At 36.2% G+C, this 22,440-nt stretch overlaps 1 protein-coding gene across 1 annotated transcript; it reads left to right on the top strand.

The window, feature by feature from the left end:
* Nucleotides 1-1,205: 1,205 nt before the first annotated feature.
* On the top strand, nucleotides 1,206-15,855 carry LOC123539037 (coiled-coil domain-containing protein 103-like). The gene is made up of 4 exons (XM_053529491.1): nucleotides 1,206-1,343; nucleotides 7,518-7,705; nucleotides 10,333-10,474; nucleotides 15,442-15,855. The coding sequence occupies exons 2-4, from the start codon at nucleotides 7,518-7,520 to the stop codon at nucleotides 15,844-15,846; spliced, it is 735 nt and encodes a 244-aa protein (XP_053385466.1). The 5' UTR covers nucleotides 1,206-1,343; the 3' UTR covers nucleotides 15,847-15,855.
* Nucleotides 15,856-22,440: the final 6,585 nt, after the last annotated feature.

Genomic DNA, 22,440 nt, shown 5'->3' on the forward strand with positions numbered 1-22,440 from the left:
TGAATTTACAGGGATTTTCTTTTCACTTTTTCCTTTTAATGTTTTAACTGCCTTTTATGTTTTCCTTTTAAACAAATTTTTATAGTATTTTAGTTAAAAAACAGATGTAAAAAAAATGAGACAACAAATTTTTTAAAAAAAAATATAGAAAATTTTGGTTTTACTTTAACATTTGGGAAACCCCCCTGTAGTTATATTTTTGGGTTTAAAAAATACTGCTCCACCCCCTTTCCCTTTAAAACAATAGTCACAGAAAATTTTAAATAATTAAAAATCTACATAAATTTTTTATTTCTGGCCAAATATGGTTTTTTATGTGGGGGGCGGGGGGAACAAAGTTGTATAAAAACAAAATTTGCTTTTATATGAAGTATATAAAAAAGGGTTTCGTAATTATTTAGAGCCCAAAAAAAACCCTTTTTTTTTTAAACAAAAATTGAAAATTTGCTTGAAGAATAATCTTTAAATTTGTATTTTGATGGTATATTTAATTAAATACTTTTTTCTTGGGGTTTTTAAATTTTTAAATCTTGGGGTAGGCAAATTCATATAGAAAAATTTTCCAAAATCCTTACATACATCATAAAACATCATGGACGGATTACCCCCAAAACCCGGGAAATGACTACTCAGTTTTTACATGTGAAGTAGTTTTAATTTCTATGGGGGGTGAAATTTTTGGTATAATGAAATGCAGGAGGAAAGGTTTACAGTTTTAAATTTTTTGGTTAGGTTTTTTTGTTATTGTATTGAGAATGATTAGACCTTTTTTATTTTAAATTTTTTTGGAATAGGTTTTATTCTTTGCGGAAAAAAAAAGTTACCTACGCGTTTCTGCCTAAAACGGCTGTTTTCAAAGGGGGGGGATTTTTTTGAGGGTGATGTTTCTCGAACAGGGGTTTTTTTTCTTATTTTCAACTAACATGTCAATTTTTTTTCTATTTTTGATAAGGGAAAACATGTTTTACTAAATGCCCCTATTTTGGGTTTTTATATCATTGAAAAGCTCTAAAGTGCTGGGAAAAAGAGGTCCCGAATGTTTTGTTTTTTAAAATTTAAAAAAATAAAGGGAAATTTAATTTGGTTTGAAAAAGAAGTATTTAATTTTTTTTATAGGGTCTTTGGTTTGAAATGGGAACCTCATGGGAGTTTTTCACTACGGTTTTGGGTTCTGGTCCCGTGCTTTAGACCTCGTCGTAAAGTAACGGTTTTCGAACAGGGTTTAGCCAAGCTAATTTCGGATACGTTCGGACATGTGAAAAATTATTTTTCGCATTTCAGTCTGTTTTGTTCCCATTTATAAGTGTTTTTCGTTAAACTTACACCTTTGATCTGCCAGAAAGGTATATTTAGGAATGTTTTAAATATATGAAATCAATTTGTAGATAAAATACTTCAAATTCTGACAAAAGTAGAATCTATTCCCGTTGGTAAGGACGCCAACCACCTAAAAAATTAAAACGGGTTCAGGCGTTCTTCAGTCCACTGTTCAGAATAATCCAACTAATTGTACGCAAGCCCCAGTGTTGTGATATTTTTTGCACATGTCATAGGGTGAGAAAATGTGCAGCCAGGCAGGGACCGAACCTGAGGTCTCAGAAGGACGGCCTCGGAATGCTGATAGCGACTGAGCTACACAGTTGCCTACACATTTTCTCCCAATTTTATTATTCAAGTACATTCGCTCTGTTTTAATTATCTAGTACTATACCATGACAGTCCCACTGTTAGTCCAACAAATCCTAGGAAATATTTATTTTTTGTTTTGATAATTTTTTTGGGCAATATCCCACTCGTTTAGTTTGCCCCGTCACAAATATAAAACAATCTGACCGTCAAATTATTTTGACTACCTAACTATATGAAATTCATTCTCGAATTTCTAATGGTATAGTGAACAAGATAAACATGATCTCTAAATATATTCAGTCATGGCCCCGCGTTGGGTGCCAAATATCACTGGGTGAGAAAAATGTGTAGCCAGACTGGTACCTGAACCCAGGACCTCGGAATACAATTCCGACTGAGCTACCCAGCTGCCTACACGTTTTCTCCCTGTTTTAATACACACAGGTCAGTATCTCCTTCACACACAAGGAAAGACTTTTTCAGTTCTGTGGTGAACCTTCCACGATGGTTCTAAGCAGTGATTTTAAAATCGCATTTTAACTACTTAAAAACAAAAATATTATTGAAATTTTAAGATACCTGGAAAGAATATCAATTTTTTATCATTTTTAGCTCATCTGATTTTTTGAAAAAAAATGATGAGTTATTGTCATCACTTGAGCGGTTGTCGGCGTCGGCGTCGGCGTCTGCGTCGGCGTTGCCTGGTTAAGTTTTATGTTTAGGTCAGCTTTTCTCCTAAACTATCAAAGCTACTGCTTTGAAACTTGGAATACTTGTTCACCATCATAAGCTGACCCTGTATAGCAAGAAACATAACTCCATCTTGCTTTTTGCAAGATTTATGGCCCCTTTTGTACTTAGAAAATACCAGATTTCTTGGTTAAGTTTTATGTTTAGGTCAACTTTTCTCCTAAACTATCAAAGCTATTGCTTTGAAACTTGGAATACTTGTTCACCATCATAAGCAGACCCTGTACATCAAGAAACATAACTCCATCTTGCTTTTTGCAAGATTTATGGCCCCTTTTGGACTTAGAAAATATCAGATTTCTTGGTTAAGTTTTATGTTTAGGTCAACTTTTTCTCTTAAACTATCAAAGCTATTGCTTTGAAACTTGCAACACTTGTTGACCATCATAAGCTGACCCTGTACAGCAAGCAACATAACTCCATCCGGCTTTTTGCAATAATTATTGCCCCTTTTGGACTTAGAAAATCATTTTCTTGGTTGAGTATTATGTTTAAGTCAACTTTTCTCATAAACTATCAAAGCTATTGCTTTAAAACTTGCAGCAGTTTTTCACCATCATAAGTTGACCCTGTACAGCAAGAAACATAACTCCATCCTGCTTTTTGCAAGATTTATGGCCCCTTTTGTACTTAGAAAATATCAGATTTCTTGGTAAAGTTTTATGTTTAGGTCAACTTTTCTCCTAAACTATCAAAGCTATTGCTTTGAAACTTGGAATACTTGTTCACCATCATAAGCAGACCCTGTACATCAAGAAACATAACTCCATCTTGCTTTTTGCAAGATTTATTGCCCCTTTTGGACTTAGAAACTTTTTTTTTTATGGTTAAGTTTTATGTTTAGGTCAGCTTTTATCCTAAACTATCAAAGCTATTGCTTTAAAACTTGCAACACTTGTTCACCATCATAAGTTGACCCTGTACAGCAAGAAACATAACTCCATCCTGCTTTTTGCAAGATTTATGGCCCCTTTTGGACTTAGAAAATATCAGATTTCTTGGTTAAGTTTTATGTTTAGGTCAACTTTTCTCCTAAACTATCAAAGCTATTGCTTTGAAACTTGGAATACTTGTTCACCATCATAAGTTGACCTGTACAGCAAGAAACATAACTCCATCCTGCTTTTTGCAAGATTTATGGCCCCTTTTGGACTTAGAAAATATCAGATTTCTTGGTTAAGTTTTATGTTTAGGTCAACTTTTTCTCTTAAACTATCAAAGCTATTGCTTTGAAACTTGCAACACTTGTTGACCATCATAAGCTGACCCTGTACAGCAAGCAACATAACTCCATCCGGCTTTTTGCAATAATTATTGCCCCTTTTGGACTTAGAAAATCATTTTCTTGGTTGAGTATTATGTTTAAGTCAACTTTTCTCATAAACTATCAAAGCTATTGCTTTAAAACTTGCAGCAGTTTTTCACCATCATAAGTTGACCCTGTACAGCAAGAAACATAACTCCATCCTGCTTTTTGCAAGATTTATGGCCCTTTTGTACTTAGAAAATATCAGATTTCTTGGTTAGTTTTTATGTTTAGGTCAACTTTTTCTCTTAAACTATCAAAGCTATTGCTTTGAAACTTGCAACACTTGTTGACCATCATAAGCTGACCCTGTACAGCAAGCAACATAACTCCATCCGGCTTTTTGCAATAATTATTGCCCCTTTTGGACTTAGAAAATCATTTTCTTGGTTGAGTATTATGTTTAAGTCAACTTTTCTCATAAACTATCAAAGCTATTGCTTTAAAACTTGCAGCAGTTTTTCACCATCATAAGTTGACCCTGTACAGCAAGAAACATAACTCCATCCTGCTTTTTGCAAGATTTATGGCCCCTTTTGTACTTAGAAAATATCAGATTTCTTGGTTAAGTTTTATGTTTAGGTCAACTTTTTCTCTTAAACTATCAAAGCTATTGCTTTGAAACTTGCAACACTTGTTGACCATCATAAGCTGACCCTGTACAGCAAGCAACATAACTCCATCCGGCTTTTTGCAATAATTATTGCCCCTTTTGGACTTAGAAAATCATTTTCTTGGTTGAGTATTATGTTTAAGTCAACTTTTCTCATAAACTATCAAAGCTATTGCTTTAAAACTTGCAACAGTTTTTCACCATCATAAGTGGACACTGAACATTAAGAAACATAACTCTATCCTGCTTTTTGCAAGAATGATGGCCCTTTTTAGACTTAGAAAATCATGGGTAGGACAATATTTCTATTACACAAAAAAAATCAGATGAGCGTCAGCACCCGCAAGGCGGTGCTCTTGTTTTACCACAGAAATAACCCGCTATATGGTAACAAGCTGATGTGTCAATGGACTCAAGTAAAAACTTGTTCATGTAGCTGTATTTTCTTTCACTTTATTTTTTCAAAATTTATCAAGCGGTTTAAAAATGAAATTTGGATAGAAATATTTTTTTATCTGATAGATGTTTAAATGAAGTTAGTAATTGTAGAAATTCAGATGTGCAAGTTCAAACCAAAACATTTTGCATAACAAGTCAACTAATTGAATGTCAGTGGGTTTCAGGTCAATTTGGGGCCAAAATTTAGCCCAATTATATGTTTTTTTCCCAGTTTAAAAGCAAAAATGCCCAAAGTTCAAAATATTTTTTTACTTTGATACATGTAGCTAAGACTGTTCCTATGAAACTTTAAAAATTTGAATTCTTGCCAATATGCTGACTTAATGCATTGATGACCAGTATTTTCTTAAATGTATCATTTTAATGAAAAAATATCGCTTTTTATACGCCCGTTTGAAAAACGGGACGTATTATGGGAACGCCCCTGGCTTGGCGTCCACAGACCTTGTCCGGAGCATATCTTCTACATGCATGAAGGGATTTTGATGAAACTTGGCACAGTTGTTCACCATCATGAGACGGAGTGTCATGCGCAAGAACCAGGTCCCTAGGTCTAAGGTCAAGGTCACACTTAGAGGTCAAAGGTCAAATTCAAGAATGACTTTGTCCGGAGCATATCTTCTTCATGCATAGAGGGATTTTGATGAAAGTTGGCACAATTGTTCATCATCATGAGAAGGAGTGTCATGCGCAAGAACCAGGTCCCTAGGTCTAAGGTCAAGGTCACACTTAGAGGTCAAAGGATACAAGAATGAAAACTTTGTCCGGAGCATTTCTTCTTCATGCATAGAGGGATTTTGATATAACTTGGCACAAATGTTCACCAGCATGAGGCGGAATGTCATGCGCAAGAACCAGGTCTCTAGGTCTTAGGTGAAGGTCACACTTAGAGGTCAAAGGATACAAGAATGAAAACCTTGTCCGGAGCATTTCTTCTTCATGCATAGAGGGATTTTGATATAACTTGGCACAAATGTTCACCACCACGAGACGTAGTGTCATGCGCAAGAACCAGGTCCCTAGGTCTAAGGTCAAGGTCACACTTAGAGGCCAAAGGTCAGATACAAGAATGACTTTGTCCGAAGCATTTCTTTCTTCATGCATGGAGGGATTTTGATGTAACTTGACACAATTATACATCATCATGAGACGAAGTGTCATGTGCAGTTACCTTCTTTAGAATTACTTCCTTTGTTGTTACTATAAATAGCTTATATTGTAAGTTTTTCATTACTAGTCGTAGGGAAAAATCGAGACCACTTTTCTGTAGTACAACATGCATGCTACATCCAATTTTGAGGTGTATTTTGACAGTCTCTACCTGGTAAAGATTTTTGTGAGGACTTACATTTTTTTTTTTTTTTTTTTTTTTTTTTTTTTTTTTTTTTTTAAGATTAACTTCCCTTAGTTGTTACTATAAATAACTTATATTGTAACTTTTTTATAATTGAGCGTAGGGAAAAACCAAGACCACTTTTCTGTGGTACAACATAGATGTTACTTTCCAATTTTAGGTGTATTTTAAGGTATCTCTACCTGGTAAGGAGTTTTTTTGTGAACTAAGAAAAACAAAACACTTAGTTATTACAAAAATTACCACAAAATTAAAATTCCATTTGCAAATACAGGTGCTAGAGTAAAGAAATTTGCTGTGATGGGCGTATATTGTGACATTCTTGCACTCTTGTTTAACTACTAGTATTTCCAATTTTGCCTTTACAATTCATTTTCCCCAGCTGTAAAGGCCCTGGCCCCATTCACAAATGAATGGGGGAAAAAATGAATGTGTATACAGATACAATCATATTGACAGGTACATGCTTCAGTTGAGGTAGTAAAGTCCCTTTCCAGTTGGGGACTCTATATATCTTGCATGGTAATTCTTCATTCACTTATTCCATGTAAGTTCCCTGTACTTTTTAGCTCATCTGATTATTTGAAAAAAAAATTATGAGTTATTGTCATAACTTGATTGGTGTTGGCGTTGCCTGGTTAAGTTTTATGTTAAGGTCTGCTTTTCTCCTAAACTATCAAAGGTATTGCTTTGAAACTGCAATACTTGTTCACCATCAATAGCTGACCCTGTACAGCAAGAAAATAACTCCTTCCAGCTTTTTGCAAGAATTATGGCCCCTTTTTGACTTAGAAAATATCAGATTTCTTGGTTAAGCTTTATGTTTAGGTCAACTTTTATCCTAAACTATCAAAGCTATTGCTTTGAAACTTGCCACATTTGTTCACCATCATAAGCTGACCCTGTACATCAAGAAACATAACTCCATCCTGCTTTTTTCAAAAATTATTGCCCCTTTTGGACTTAGAAAATCAGATTTCTTGGTTAAGTTTTATGTTTGGGTCAGCTTTTCTCATAAACTATCAAAGCTATTGCTTTAAAACTTGCAACTCTTGTTCACCATCATAGGCTGACCATGTACAGCAAGAAACATAACTCTGTCCTGCTTTTTGCAAGAATTATGGCCTCGACTTAGGAAATATCAGATTTTTTAGGTTTAGGTAAACTTTTCTCCTAAATTATCAAGGGTATTTATTGCTTTGAAACTTGCAACAGTTGTTTACCATCATAAGCTGACTCTTCTTTTGCAAGAATTATGGCCCTTTTTGGACTTAGAAAATCATCTGTAGGACAGTATTTCTATTATGCAAAAAATCAGATGAGCGTCAGCACCCGCAAGGCAGTGCTCTTGTTTGAACTACTGGAGTCTGGCTTGTAATCATTGTAACAGTTGTTGTTGTTTTCAGATGTCTGTAAAAGATGAATCTGTTCCCCAGCCCAGGAAAATATCCCATGATGATGATAAAGTGATAGACTTTGGCAAACTTGAAAAGGAACTTGATACTGCTGTTGCAGCAGAGGCAAAGTATTGGCGAGAAAATGATGCTAAATTCCGGGCTGTGCATCAGAAAGTAGCTTCTTATGATGAATTTAGGTAAGTTCTTACTTGAACTTTAAGATATTAATTTTATAGCCATAAAATTTCATGGTTGTGACATAAATGGCATTTTTACTGGGACATAAGATTTGTGACTTTCATGATTTAGATATAAAATAAAATAAAAACCATGATAGACACACAAGTAATACCTTACCTGTATTTAAACAATTTTTACCTGAAGATATCATCAGAGTAATTTTACTGATAGAAGTTTATAATAAATTGTTTGTTGGGAATTACTTTTGACATAACCAGTCAATCCATGTAAACTCCCACAGATAATAATCATTTCACAGTACCTGTGTATCATACTTTTTCAAATGAAAAGCATACCAGTAGGAATTATTGATCATAACTATAATGTCAGTCAGTCCGGAAGAATAATCTTGTGTACTCAACTTCTCCTACAATCAAAAACCTTTTTGATGAAAATGACTGTCAGGTCATGTGACTGCGCTGATATTGTGAATGTCATATAAGGGCAATTAACTGCTTCAATTTTTAGCTTGACTATTCGAAGAATAGGGGAGCTATCCTACTTGCCCCGCCATCAGCGTTAGCGTGAGCGTCGCACAAATGTTAGTTTGCGTACCACCCCAAATATTTTCAAAGTCCATTGAGATACTGCTTTCATATTTTGCATACTTGTTTACCATCATGACCCCAGTCTGTAAACAGGAGCAGACAACTCTATCAAGCATTTTGACTGAATTATGGCCCCTTTTCGACTTAGAATATGCTTATTAGCTCGCCTATTCGAAGAATAGGTTAGCTATTCTACTCACCCTGGCGTCGGCGTTGGCGTCACTTTGGTTATGTTTTTGCATGCAAGTACATACAGCTATCATTTAAAGGCATATAGCTTTGAAACTTATTTATTCTTTTTCTAGGTCAATTACTAACCTCAGTGGGTCAAGTTCCATAACTCTAACATGTATTTTGAGCAAATTATGCCCCCTTTTGGACTTAGAAAATTCTGGTTAAAGTTTTACATGCAAGTTACTATCTCCAAAACTAATGCAGATATTGAATTGAAACTTCACATGTGTCTTTGGGGTTATAAAACTAGTTGATAGCACCAAGTGCATAACTCTGACCTTCTTTTTGGGCCAAATTATGCCCCCTTTTGGACTTAGAAATTCTGGTTAAAGTTTTGCGTGCAAGTACATACAGCTATTACTAAAAGGCTAATTATAGATTTGAAACTTATTTTTTTTTTTCTAGATCATTACCTACCTCACTGGGTCAAGTCCATAACTCTGACATGTATTTTGGCCAAATTATGCCCCTTTTGGACTTAGAAAATTCTGGTTAAAGTTTTGCGTGCAAGTACATACAGCTATTACTAAAAGGCATATAGATTTGAAACTTATTTTTTCTTTTTCTAGATCAATTACCTACCTCACTGGGTCAAGTCCCATAACTATGACATCTATTTTGGGCAAATTATGTCCCCTTTTGGACTTAGAAAATCCTGGTTAAAGTTTTACATGCAAGTAACTATCTCCAAAACTACTACAGATATTAAATTGAAACTTCACATGTGTCTTCGGGGTTATAAAACTAGTTGATAGCACCAAGTCCCATAACTCTGACATATATTTTGGGCAAATTATGCCCCCTTTTGGACCTAGAAAATCCTGGTTAAAGTTTTGCGTGCAAGTACATACAGCTATTACCAAAAGGCATATAGCTTTGAAACTTATTTATTCTTTTTCTAGGTCAATTACCAACCTTACTGGGGCAAGTTCCATAACTCTTAACATGTATTTTGAGCAAATTATGCCCCCTTTTGGACTTAGAAAATTCTGGTTTAAGTTTTACATGCAAGTTACTATCCCCAAAACTAATGCAGATATTGAATTGAAACTTAACATGTTTCTTCGGGGTTATAAAAAAACATCAAGTCCCATAACTCTGATATGTATTTTGGTCAAATTATGTCCCCTTTCGAACTTAAAACTCTTTTGATATTTAACATTTTGGGTAATAATTTTCTGCTTCTGTGACAATATTTCGAATAGTCGAGCTTGGCTGTCTTACGGACAGCTCTTGTTGTAATGTTAAAGTTTTACTCATAGCTTATATTACACTATCAAGCACTGAGAATAGTCGAGCGCGCTGTCAACTGACAGCTCTTGTTAGCCATGTGATTGCCTCCCTTGTACACATATAGTAGTGACATACCCCTTTTTAACATAGAAATTCAGGTTAAAGTTTTGCGTGTAAGCAGATTTCTCAAACACTACAAAGTCAAATGCTTTCATTAACTTTGTCTTTGACATCATTAGATGACATTACTGGGCAAGTGACATTACTCTAGATTTTATTTTATCAAAATTATACCCTTTTTAACATGGAAATTTTGCTTAAAGTTTTGCATATGCAGGTTTCTCAAAAACTACCAGATGTCTTCTTCATCATGAGACGACCTCACATGGCAGGTTACCTGTAGCTTACATTTTTGCAAATTATACCTCTTTTTCAACTCCGTGAATTTTGCTAAAGCTTTTGTATGTTAGCTGGTATTAGGTGGAGGGGCTTCAAATCATTTGTCAAGTGCTGTCATTAGACAGCTTCTGTTACAGTATCTAACTGATACCTAATAATTGCCATTTCAGGGATATTGTTTTGGCGTCCCATCTAAAACCATTGGAGAAGGATGACCGTCTTACAGATATGAAATTTACACAACCTTGGAATGTCAGTGCTTCAAAAAAGGTGGATTCAGCAAACAAACCAGACCATGCAGACATTCCACAGGTGTGTAGGGTTGAGCTTGGATCATTTCCTTAATTGTTCCACACTGTGATAAATTTGTTTTAAAAAACCAACACAGAAAATTTCTCTATTTAATATCTGCAGTGATTTTCTTTAAAGTCTATTTGGACTGTGTAAGGCCAAATCTATCTAAAATTCACTCCATATACAGACTTAAGAGGGGAAGTCTGGCATAATAAAACCAAGCATAATAGAGACAGGCATAATAGAGCCTTGAGAGTATAGACAGGCAGAATAGAGAAGACATAGTAGAGCATGCTGGAATAGAGACTGGCAGAATAGAGACAAGCATAATATAGCATGTCAGAATAGGGACAGGCAGAAAAGAGCCTGGACATGTAGAATAGATCCTGGTAGAATAGAGACAGGCAGAATAAAGCTACACATATCTTATTCAGTATTGATAGATATAAGAAAGCTATGAACAATTATTATCAATTGGCCAAAATGCAAATCCAGGCACAAGTTACAACTTTATATTATATATTAGGTAAATACAGCATTATTATGATTGCAGTACATAAGGTTAATATGTAGTACAAGCTCTCTGCATTGACCAACACTGGTATTAACTTTCACTGGATTGTAATTTAAAAACAAGTTTCATTAGTTACATATAAATGTTATGCATTCATTTGTTTATCAATTACCCCCCTTCATGCTGACAAAAATATTTCATAACATGTTTATATTTTTTGTTACTAATTTAAAAATAAAATCACATTAAATCTTTAAAATACAGATATGAACATTTGAAAGCATTGGTGACACCAATATTATAGATTTCCAGACTTTTTAGCTTACCTGAGCCAAAGGCTTATGGTGAGCTTTTGTGACCGCTCAATGTCCGTCGTGTGTCGTCCGTCCATCAACATTTCTAAAAAAATCTTCTTGAAAACCACAGGGCAGAATTACACCAAACTTCACAGGAATGATCCTTGGGTGACCGCCTTTCAAAATTGTTCAAAGAATTGAATTCCATGCAGAAATCTGGTTGCCATAGCTACCAAAAGGAAAAACTTTAAAAATCTTCTTATCCAAAACCTCAAGGTGTAGAGCCTTGATATTTGGCATGTGACATCATCTAATGGTCCTCTATGAAGATTATTCAAATTATGCCCCTAGGGTGAAAAGAGGCCCTGCCCCGGGGGTCTTAAGTTTTATATCTTGTCTAAAACCACAGGACCTAGGCCTTTGATATTTGGTATGTAGCATTGCCTTGTAGTCCTCTACCAAAATGATTCAACTTATAACCATGGGGTGAAAAGAGGCCCTGCCCCGGGAGCTCCAAGTTTTACATAGACTTATATAGGAAAAAACTTTAAAAATCTTCTTGCCTGAAACTGCAAGGCTTAGGCTTTTGATATTTAGTATGTTGCATTGCCTTGTGGTCCTCTACCAAAATTGTTCAAATTATGACCCTGGGGTGGAAAGAGGCCCTGCCCCGGGGTCCCAAATTTAACATAGACATATAGGGGGGAAAAATCTTCTTGTCTGAAAGTTCAAGGCCTAGGCCTTTGATATTTGGTATGTAGCATTGCTCAGTGGATATCTAACAAGATTGTTCAAATTATGCCCCTGGGGTGAAGAGGCCCAGCCCTTGGGTCACTTGATATATGAGTTATATAGGAATAAATACTTCAAAAACTATCAGATCATACTTCCTAGACTGTTTAATTATAATTATGTCTTCCCCAGGAGACATATTGTTTTTGCCCTGTCCGTCCGTCCGTCTGTACGTCACACTTCATTTCCGAGCAATAACTTGAGAACCATTTGACCTAGAACCTTCAAACTTCATAGGGTTGTAGGGCTGCTGTAGTAAACGACCCCTATTGATTTTGGGGTCACTCCGTCAAAGGTCAAGGTCACAGGGGCCTGAACATTGAAAACCATTTCCGATCAATAACTAGAGAACCACTTGACCCAGAATGTTGAAACTTCATAGGATGATTGGCCATGAAGAGTAGATGACCCCTATTGATTTTGGGGTCACTCCGTCAAAGGTCAAGGTCACAGGGGCCTGAACATTGAAAACCATTTCCGATCCATAACTAGAGAACCACTTGACCCAGAATGTTGAAACTTCATAGGATGATTGGTCATGAAGAGTAAATGACTCCTATTGATTTTGGGGTTACTCTGTCAAAGGTCAAGGTCACAGGGGCCTGAACATTGAAAACCATTTCCGATCAATAACTAGAGAACCACTTGACCCAGAATGTTGAAACTTCATGGGATGATTAATAATGAAGAGTAGATGACCCCTATTGATTTTGGGGTCACTCCATCAAAGGTCAAGGTCACAGGGGCCTGAACATGGAAAATCATTTCCGATCAATAACTAGAGAACCACTTAACCCAGAATGTTGAAACTTAATAGGATGATTGGACATGCAGAGTAGATGACCCCTATTGATTTTGGGGTCACTCCATTAAAGGTCAAGGTCACAGGGGCCCGAACATTGAAAACCATTTCCGGTCAATAACTTGAGAACCACTTGACCCAGAATGTTGAAACTTAATAGGATGATTGCTCATGCAGAGTAGATGACCCCTAACAATTTTGGGGTCACTCTGTGAAAGGTCAAGGTCACAGGGGCCTGAACATTGAAAACCATTTCGGTCAGTAACTTGAGAACCACTTGACCCAGAATGATGAAACTTCATAGGATGATTGGTCATGCAGAGTAGATGACCCCTAACGATTTTAGGGTGACTCTGTTAAAGGTCAAGGCCACAGGGGCCTGAACATGGAAAACCATTTCCTATCAATAACTTGAGAACCTCTTGACCCAGAATGTTGAAACTTCATAGGATGATTGTTCATGCAGAGTAAATGACCCCTAATGTTTTTGGGGTCACTCCATTGAAGGTCAAGGTCACAGAGGCCTGAACATTGATAACCAGTTCATATCAATAACTTGAGAACCACTTGACCCAGAATGTTGAAACTTCATAGGATGATTGAACATGCAGAGTAGATGACCCCTATTGATTTTGGGGTCAGTCTATTAAAGGTCAAGGTCGCAGTGGCCTGTTCATGTAAAATCATTTTTTTGGAAATAACTTGAGAACCACTTGACCTACATTGTTGAAACTTAATAGGATGATTGGACATGCAGAGTAGATGACCCCTACTTATTTTGAGGTCACTTGATCAAAGGTCAAGGTCACAGGAGCCTGAACAGTGACTTGGGAACCACTAGGCCAAGAGTGTTGAAATTTAGCGGGATGACTGGACATGCCAAGTAGATGATCCCTATTGCAGCCAACCATCAGTGTCTCTTTGACTTTCGCTCCTGACCCCTATTAACTTCTTGCCTATAGGACTTTGCATTGGGGGAGACATGCGCTTTTTTACAAAAGCATTTTCTAGTTACCTAATGACCCCAAGCGATTAGGGGTCACTTGACTGTAACCTTGACCTACTGACCTACTTTCTTGTTTTTTAAGATACAGCCTTGAAATTTGGATGACATGTACAGTTTTGCACACCCATCTTAAAACTGACTTTCACTGACCATGAGTATGACCTACTGACCTACTTTGTAATTTTTTAGCATCAGTTTGCCATTTTAAACATGTGGCTCATATTACTCAGGTCAGCAATTCAGGGTCATCATGATCCTCTTGTTCAAACTACATGCCACTTCACAAATTATATGATAATAGAAGAGAATAATTAACATTCTTCATATGTTGCCCATCTTACTTTGAAGAAGATGTTGTACTGGCTTGCAATGTTTTGTGAAAATGTCCCTTAGTGGGGGATGTTAGTTACAATCTTTCAATGTGTTGCTAATTTTTAAAGTACATTATTCTTTTTTTGTGAAACCTTGCTTATACATGGTACATGTAGGTTATTTGAGAAATATGCAGGTTCATCATTTAAAGCAACACTATAATAATGCATGGAAAAATATGAAATACTACACACTAGTCATTTCTTATTTACTGCAGTAAGTGGAAAAGTTAAGAGAAAGAAATCATTCTATTTATTGCAAAACAACAGGAAAAATACCTGGGTGTCAGTAACTGGAGGTATACCATATATGATATTGCTTGTTTTCAACACATAACTTGCTCTACTTGAAAAAATATCAAGATTTCTTGCTGGTCTTACTTGTAATATTGGTAACATCCAATACACTTACTATAGAGCGGACACAGTGGTCCAGTGGTAACACTGTCTGACTATGAAACCAGGAGTTGTGAGTTCAAGCCCCGCTCCTTCAACTAAAAATTACTTACATTGGGATAAGAGTCCTGTGTATAGGTGCTTTACACCTGGCACGCTAAAGAACCAGGGAAGCTTCTTGAATTGGGGTGTCTTCTGGAGGAGTTGCCCGTATGGGTTACCGTGGTGGTGGGGGGGGGGGGTGCGACTATAAATAAACTTATATACAAATAAATAAATTTATATACAAACAAACTACACTTAACTAACAGCACAGATACACTTCCATGTAACACTAGTTTACCTGGCAGATATAAACTCTCAGCTTTTGGTATTTCTACTTTTGATAAAGGAATTATATTGCTTGTCCATTTTCAATTAGGACAGTACCATTAACTGTTAAAAGGGGTGCTTTCCAAAAAAAATACTGACTGAATGGCAGACAGTGCAGATCTTAATCAAACTGCACTGGACGTAAAGGCAGAATCAGTTGTGTCCAGCGTGATAAAAGTAAAGTAATAGCCTGTTAAACAAAAAATTATCATCTAATGATAAAGTGTAGTAACACATACGAGGACTTGATCTAGTACATAAACAAGTATTTTGATCTTGACCATCTATGATGTCACTATTGAAAACAATCTTTACACAGTTCATCAAAGAAAATGCATTTTTACTGTAAATATTTTCATTGAAACCAACACTGTAAATGTTACTTATACATTTGAAAAATAAGATTATGACATTTCATTTTTCTTTTTTTTTTCAGAGTAAAGAATATCCAACTTCTGGACAAGCCTTCGTAAGAGAATGGCGGAAACTGAACAAAAACACAGCTCAGCAATATTCTTACCTGATAGAACTTGGTGCAGAAAGACTTGGTAATATATTCAAGCCAGAAATAGGATTTGGACTTCTAGGAGAATTCGCTCATTGTCTGAATTGTGAACTGAATGATCAGGATGCATGTAGAGTTGTGATAGTCCTTGAAAAATTGTCCAAAACTAACAGATTTAAACTGACGGTGGATTTTCTAAGTAAGAAGGAAAAAGACTACTTGAATGGTTTATTTGAGAAGTTAAGAAACTGCCAAAAGCAAGAAATTGATAAGGAAGGCGGAGATAAAATGACATTGTTAGATGATATGGAGAAAGTTTATGGCATTAAAAAATGATTTCAGTGATATTGAATGCTTTTCTGTTTAGAACTAAACCAGCAAACTCACTTGTGTCAACATTTGTACAAACTTTTTAATTATCTAGGTGAATATATCTAATATTGATATGTCACCTTTGTAAAAATTAAATAAGGTTGCCAGTTCCAGTAAGATTATACTAATTGTTAACTTGATAGTGAAGATTGTTTGAAAAAGAAAAAAACCCTTGCCTTCCTGTGAAAAACTGGTGTTTTTCGGGAGGTCCTGCATTCTAGGAGAGGTCTCGCATTGTGGGTAAGGTATAGTGTTGTGAGGGAAGGTCACCTATTCTAGGGGAGGTTCTTGTTTAGTTAAAAGCAAACACTTTTTTGCTAGCAGTACTGTATTTTATTAAAACAGAAATTTACCTAAATGTAATGATTTTCAATAAATCATTTTCAAATTGGCATTTCCTCTTCAACTTGAACGATGCCATCAAAGCTGAAGTATGGAGAGCTGTCCTACTTGACATGGCGCACCCCCCACCCCCTGCTTAAAGTTTTTTTTTACACTTTCTCTTTTTTCTCCTGATCTCAGTAATCTCCTTCCACATCCGCACTTCGGTTGAAGTTTTGATGCACTTTCACATTATCTCTGTAATTACTAGATGGATTTTTTTCAAACTTAAAATAGTTATACCTCATCATCACCCACATCATATGGCACAAGGACCATAACTCTCACACCAATATTTAATGCTTTTTCCCTCCTTACTACTTAGAATTTCAGGTTAAAGTTTTGATGCACTTTCACTATCTCAGTTATTACTAAATGGATTTGATTCAAACTTAAAATAGTTGTTCCACCTTATCACCCACATCATATGATGCAAGGTCCATAACTCTGGTACCAATATTTCATGAAGTAGGCCCCCACCCTTTTGCTTTCATGTTGATTTTGATGCATTTTCACTATATCTCAGTTATTACTAAATGGATTTGATTCAAACTTGAAGTTGTTATTCCACATCATCACCCACATCATATGACACAAGTTGCCAAAATTACTCCTGCACCAATATTTCATGAATTATCCCCCTTTTTGCTTAGAATTGTACTTATTTAATGTTCTTTATCACATAATACTTTTGACACAGACTCCAATATCTTCATTCTTATTAGAGTCGTTAAACACTCTAATGACAGCTCCAGCTTCCTCAGATGTGCCCAGTTTCACTATCCAGCATCGAAATAGTTGAGCATGCTGTCTCCTGTGACAGCTCTTTTAAGCTCAACTGTCACAAAGTGACAAGGTGAGCTTTTGTGATCGCGCAGCGTCCGTCGTCCATCCGTGCGTGCGTAAACTTTTGCTTGTGACCACTCTAGAGGTCACATTTTTCATGAGGTCTTTAATTAATTTGGTTAGAATGTTCACTTGATTTATTCTTAGTCAAAGTTTGGAACGGTCACGTGCGGTTGATAATAGTCAGTGGGTTAAAAATGAAAACTTGTGACTTTTCTAGAGGCCATATTTTTCAAAGATCTTCAATGAAATTGGCCAGAATTTCACCTGTGATAATAAGGTCAGGTTCGTAACTGGGTCACGTGTCTTCAAATAGGCGTAGGTAAATAATGAAAACTTGTGACCCTCTAGAGGCCATATTTTTCATGATCTTTATGAAAGTTGGTCTGAATGTTCATCTTGATGATATCTAGGTCAAGTTCGAAACTGGGTTACGTGCGGTCAAAAACTAGGTCAGTAGGTGTAAAAACAGAAAAACCTTGTGACCTCTCTAGAGGCCATATTTTTCAATGGATCTTCATGAAAATTGGGCAGAATGTTTATCTTGTTGATATCTAGATCAAGTTCGAAACTGGGTCACGTGCTTCAAAAATAGGTCAGTAGGTCAAAAATAGAAAAACCTTGTGACCTCTCTAGATGGCCATATTTTTCACAGATCTTCATGAAATTGGTCGAATGTTCATCTTGATGATATCTAGATCAAGTTTGAAACTGGGTCTACGTGCTATCAAAAACTAGGTCAGTAGGTAAATAATAGAAAAACCTTGTGACCTCTCTAGAGGCCATATTTTTCATGGGATCTGTATGAAAGTTGGTCTGAGTATTTATCTTAATAATATCTAGATCAAGTTCAAAACTGGATCACATGCAGTCAAAAACTAGGTCAGTAGATCTAAAAATAGAAAAACCTTGTTACCTCTCTAGAGGCCATACTTTTGAAATGATCTTCATGAAATTTGGTCAGAATGATCACCTTGATGATATCTAGGTCAAATTCAAAACTGGGTCACGTGCAATCAATAAATAGGTCAGTAGGTCAAATAATAAAAAAAACCTTGTGACCTCTCTAGAGGCCATATTTTTCATGGAATCTGTATGAAAGTTGGTCTGAATGTTCATCTTGATGATAACTAGGTCAAGTTCGAAACTGGGTCAACATGAATCAAAAACTAGGTCAGTAGGATCTAACAAAGAGACCATGATGGTCCTGAATCGCTAAACTCTTCCACATGACCAAAGTTTGAGATGATACTCTTTTTTATCTATTGAATAGTTCAACTGTTTTTGGTCATGTGACCATTTGAATTGTCCTAGATATATCAAGAAAAAATTTGACCATTTTCATGAGACCCTGATAAATATGGTCCTAGAGAGGTCACATGTTTTTTATTATTTGACCTATTGCAGTTTTTAAGGCACGTGACCTAGTTTCAACTTGCTAGAATATCATCATGGTGAACATCTGACCAATTTCATGATGACAAGTTAGGGTATGGCTCTAGAGAGGTACAAGTTTTTCTATTTTCAAGACTACTGACCTAGTTTTTGATGCAGTTGACCCAGTTTTAAACTTCACCTAGATATCATCAAGATAAACATTCAGACCAAATTAAATATGGCCTCTAGAGAGGTCACAACGTTTTTTCTATTATTTGACCTACTGACCTATTTTTGATGGACGTGACCACTTTCAAACTTGACCGAGATATCATCAAGGTGAACATTCTGACCAATTTTTAGGGAAAGATCCATTCAAGTATGGCCTCTAGAGAGGTCACAAGGTTTTTCTATTTTTAGACCTACTGACCTAGTTTTTGACGCACTGACCCGTTTCAACTTGATCTAGATATCATCAAGATGAACATTCAGACCACTTTCTGAAGATCCATTAAAATATGGCCTTAGAGAGGTCCACCTATTTTTCTATTATTTGACCTACTGACCTAGTTTTTGATGGCACGTGACCCACTTTCAAACTTGACCTAGATATCATCAAGATGAACATTCAGACCAATTCATACTGATCCATTGGAAATATTGGCCTCTAGTTAGGTCACAAGGTTTTTCTATTTTTGACCTACTGACCTAGTTTTTGAGGCACTGACCCTTTCGAACTTGATTAGATATCATCAAGTGAACATTCGACAATTTCATGAAGATTCATTGAAATCATGGCCTTAGAGAGGTCACCATTTTCTATTTTTGACCTACTGACCTAGTTTTGATGGCAGTGACCCATTTCAAACTTGACCTAGATATCATCAAGATGAACATTCAGACCAACTTCATACAGATCCCATGAAAATATGGCTTAGAGGTCACAAGGTTTTTCATTATTTGACCTACTGACCTAGTTTTGATGGCACGTGACCCATTTCGAACTTGACTAGATATCATCAAGGAACTTCTGACAATTTCATGAAGATTTATGAAATAATGGCCTCTAGAAGGTCACAAGGTTTTTCTATTTTTAGACCTACTGACCTAGTTTTTGATGGCAGGTGACCCAGTTTCAAACTTGACCTAGATATCATCAAGATGAACATTCAGACCAACTTTCATACAGATCCCATGAAAAATATGGCCTTTAGAGAGGTCACAAGGTTTTTCAATTATTTGACCTACTGACCTAGTTTTTGAGGGCACGTGACCCAGTTTCGAACTTGACCTAGATATCATCAAGATGAACGTTCTGACCTATTTTCATGAAGATCTTATGAAATATATGGCCTCTAGAAAGGTCACAAGGTTTTTCTATTTTTAGACCTACTGACCTAGGTTTTTGATGGCATGTGACCCAGTTTCAACTTTGACCTAGATATCATCAAGATGAACATTCAGACCAACTTTCATACAGATCCCATGAAAAATATGGCCTTTAGAGAGGTCACAAGGTTTTTCTATTATTTGACCTACTGACCTAGTTTTTGAGGGCACGTGACCCACTTTCAAACTTGACCTAGATATCATCAAGGTGAACGTTCTGACCAACTTTCATGAAGATCTTGTGAAATATATGGCCTCTAGAGAGGTCACAAGGTTTTTCTATTTTTTGACCTACTGACCTAGTTTTTGACCGCATGTGACCCAGTTTCGAACTTGACCTAGATATCATCAAGATGAACATTCTGACCAATTTTCATGAAGATCCATTGAAAATTATGGCCTCTAGAGAGGTCACAAGGTTTTTCTATTTTTAGACCTACTGACCTAGTTTTTGACGGCACGTGACCCAGTTTCGAACTTGGTCTAGATATCATCAAGTTGAACATTCTGACCAACTTTCATAAAGATCCCATGAAAAATGTGACCTCTAGAGTGGTCACAAGCAAAAGTTTACGGACGCACGCACGGACGACGGACACCGCGCGATCATAAAAGCTCACCTTGTCACTTTGTGACAGGTGAGCTAAAAATAGAAAAACCATGTGACCTCTCTAGAGGCCATACTTTTGAATGGATCTTCATGAAAATTGGTCAGAATGTTCACCTTGATGATATCTAGGTCAAATTCGAAACTGGGTCACATGCCTTAAATAACTAGGTCAGTAGGTGAAATAATAAAAAAACCTTGTGACCTCTCTAGGGGCCATATTTTTCAATGGATCTTCATGAAAATTGGTCAGAATTTTTATCTTGATGATATCTAGGTCAGGTTCAAAACCGGGTCATATGAGCTCAAAAACTAGGTCACTATGTCAAATAATGGGAAAAACAACGTCATACTCAGTTCAAAACTGGGTCATGTGGGGACAGGTGAGCGATTCAGGACCATCATGGTCTTCTTGTTTCCATGGATTGCAGGGTATGTTTTCCGTGGCAGTTGGCTGAAAGACTTTCTGTGAAAAATGGCAGTAAACCCAAAACAAACATAACTTTATTCAGTGCAACATCAAACATGAAACCATGGAACCTCTCTTGACTGATCAGCCACAGAGGCAGAGTTTAAGTTTTGTAGGGTTGGGTTTCAGTATAGAAGGCTTTTGTAGGTGGAATGAATGCTGTATATAATAACCTGAAAATCTGATGCCAAAGTACACTATCTGCAATAAATGAGTTGTGTTTACCGATTTTTTTAATCAGGCCACAGCAAATAAGCTCAATTGTGATGAAAGTTATAAGGTGATCCAGTTTGTAGTGGTGTGTAGAATAGCAAATTTTGTATGTGCTCCAAAACAAAAATTGAGCATTTGGATGTTGCTCTTAGTTTAGTGATTGGATCCAGTCAGTTATGATGTTTTCATGGTCCGGCAGACCTTATCATTTTGAGTTGTAAAATATACGTGATCCCCGAGTGGCTTAAAACTGTATTGTATCATACGAGTAAACTATTATAAACAAGAGTGGCAAACTGTTGCAAAATAGGCCCATCAAAGAAAATTACTTTTGACTTATAAAGCACTCTACTTATTGTCAGTTTTCTTAATTTCAAGGAACTAAAGGGCCATAACTCAAGCAACAAACTCAAGGGCCATCAAAGTCCCTTAAATTTTGTATTAGAAACAGATGAATCAGCTTTCCAAATAGATGTTATGCATAATTACATGATTATAAAGCCAGAAATACTGTACATGAACTTACACAATTAGAGCTGTAAAAGGAGGTATGTTTAACTCATTGAGACGGAGTGTCATGTGCAAACTGCAGGTTTTCTATCTCGAAGGTCAAGGTCACAGTTAGGGGTCAAAGGTCATTTTAGAGCTTGTCCAGGCTGTAACTTTGCCATGCATAAAGCAATTTATTTTTTTTGCACTGATGTTTGCCTCAAGGAGACCAAAGTGTCGCATGCGACGTCCAGTCCTTTTGACAGTTGGCGGGCTCAACATGTTGCCTGTGGGCATCTAGTTTACTTGGTTTATCAGTATTTGAAATAAAAGCCTAGAACTGCCTTTTTATTTTAGGTCGAATTGCAATTTAACGTGGGCTGGTCTTTTTGGCTGTTCTGTTGATTGATATCCTGATATATATTTTGACTTTCTTAATCTCTTGGAAAGTACACCAGCAACTGTAAAAAATATAAATATAAGAATTGCATGCTATTTTTTTTTGTGTTTATACAGATATAAACCAAAGTTGGACTAATTGCAAATCGTCCAAGAATCACTAGTGTGATTTCTGAGGAAATCCCAGTCTGATTTATACCTGTTTGAACAGACAAACAAAAAGAGCATTTAATTCTACAGTACAAACATACAGAGCTGGTGAAATAAATTTCGTACTAATTTGACTAAAGTATTCAAACTTCTCAGAGGTGTCATATATAGCTGGGTCCATTTAAAGAAAAATTACTTGCCTTCATAAACAACTTTTTATTTTAACAACAACATAGAT

This window comes from Mercenaria mercenaria, chromosome 18 (assembly GCF_021730395.1).
Source record: "Mercenaria mercenaria strain notata chromosome 18, MADL_Memer_1, whole genome shotgun sequence".
Classification (NCBI taxonomy): domain Eukaryota; kingdom Metazoa; phylum Mollusca; class Bivalvia; order Venerida; family Veneridae; genus Mercenaria; species Mercenaria mercenaria.

Bases quoted from the DNA above. Each gene is read 5' to 3' on its own strand.
- LOC123539037 (XM_053529491.1), top strand. From the start codon at position 7,518: ATGTCTGTAAAAGATGAATCTGTTCCCCAGCCCAGGAAAATATCCCAT. The intron at 7,706-10,332 runs GTAAGTTCTTAC...TTGCCATTTCAG, and splicing joins GCTTCTTATGATGAATTTAG to GGATATTGTTTTGGCGTCCC. The intron at 10,475-15,441 runs GTGTGTAGGGTT...TTTTTTTTTCAG, and splicing joins ACCATGCAGACATTCCACAG to AGTAAAGAATATCCAACTTC.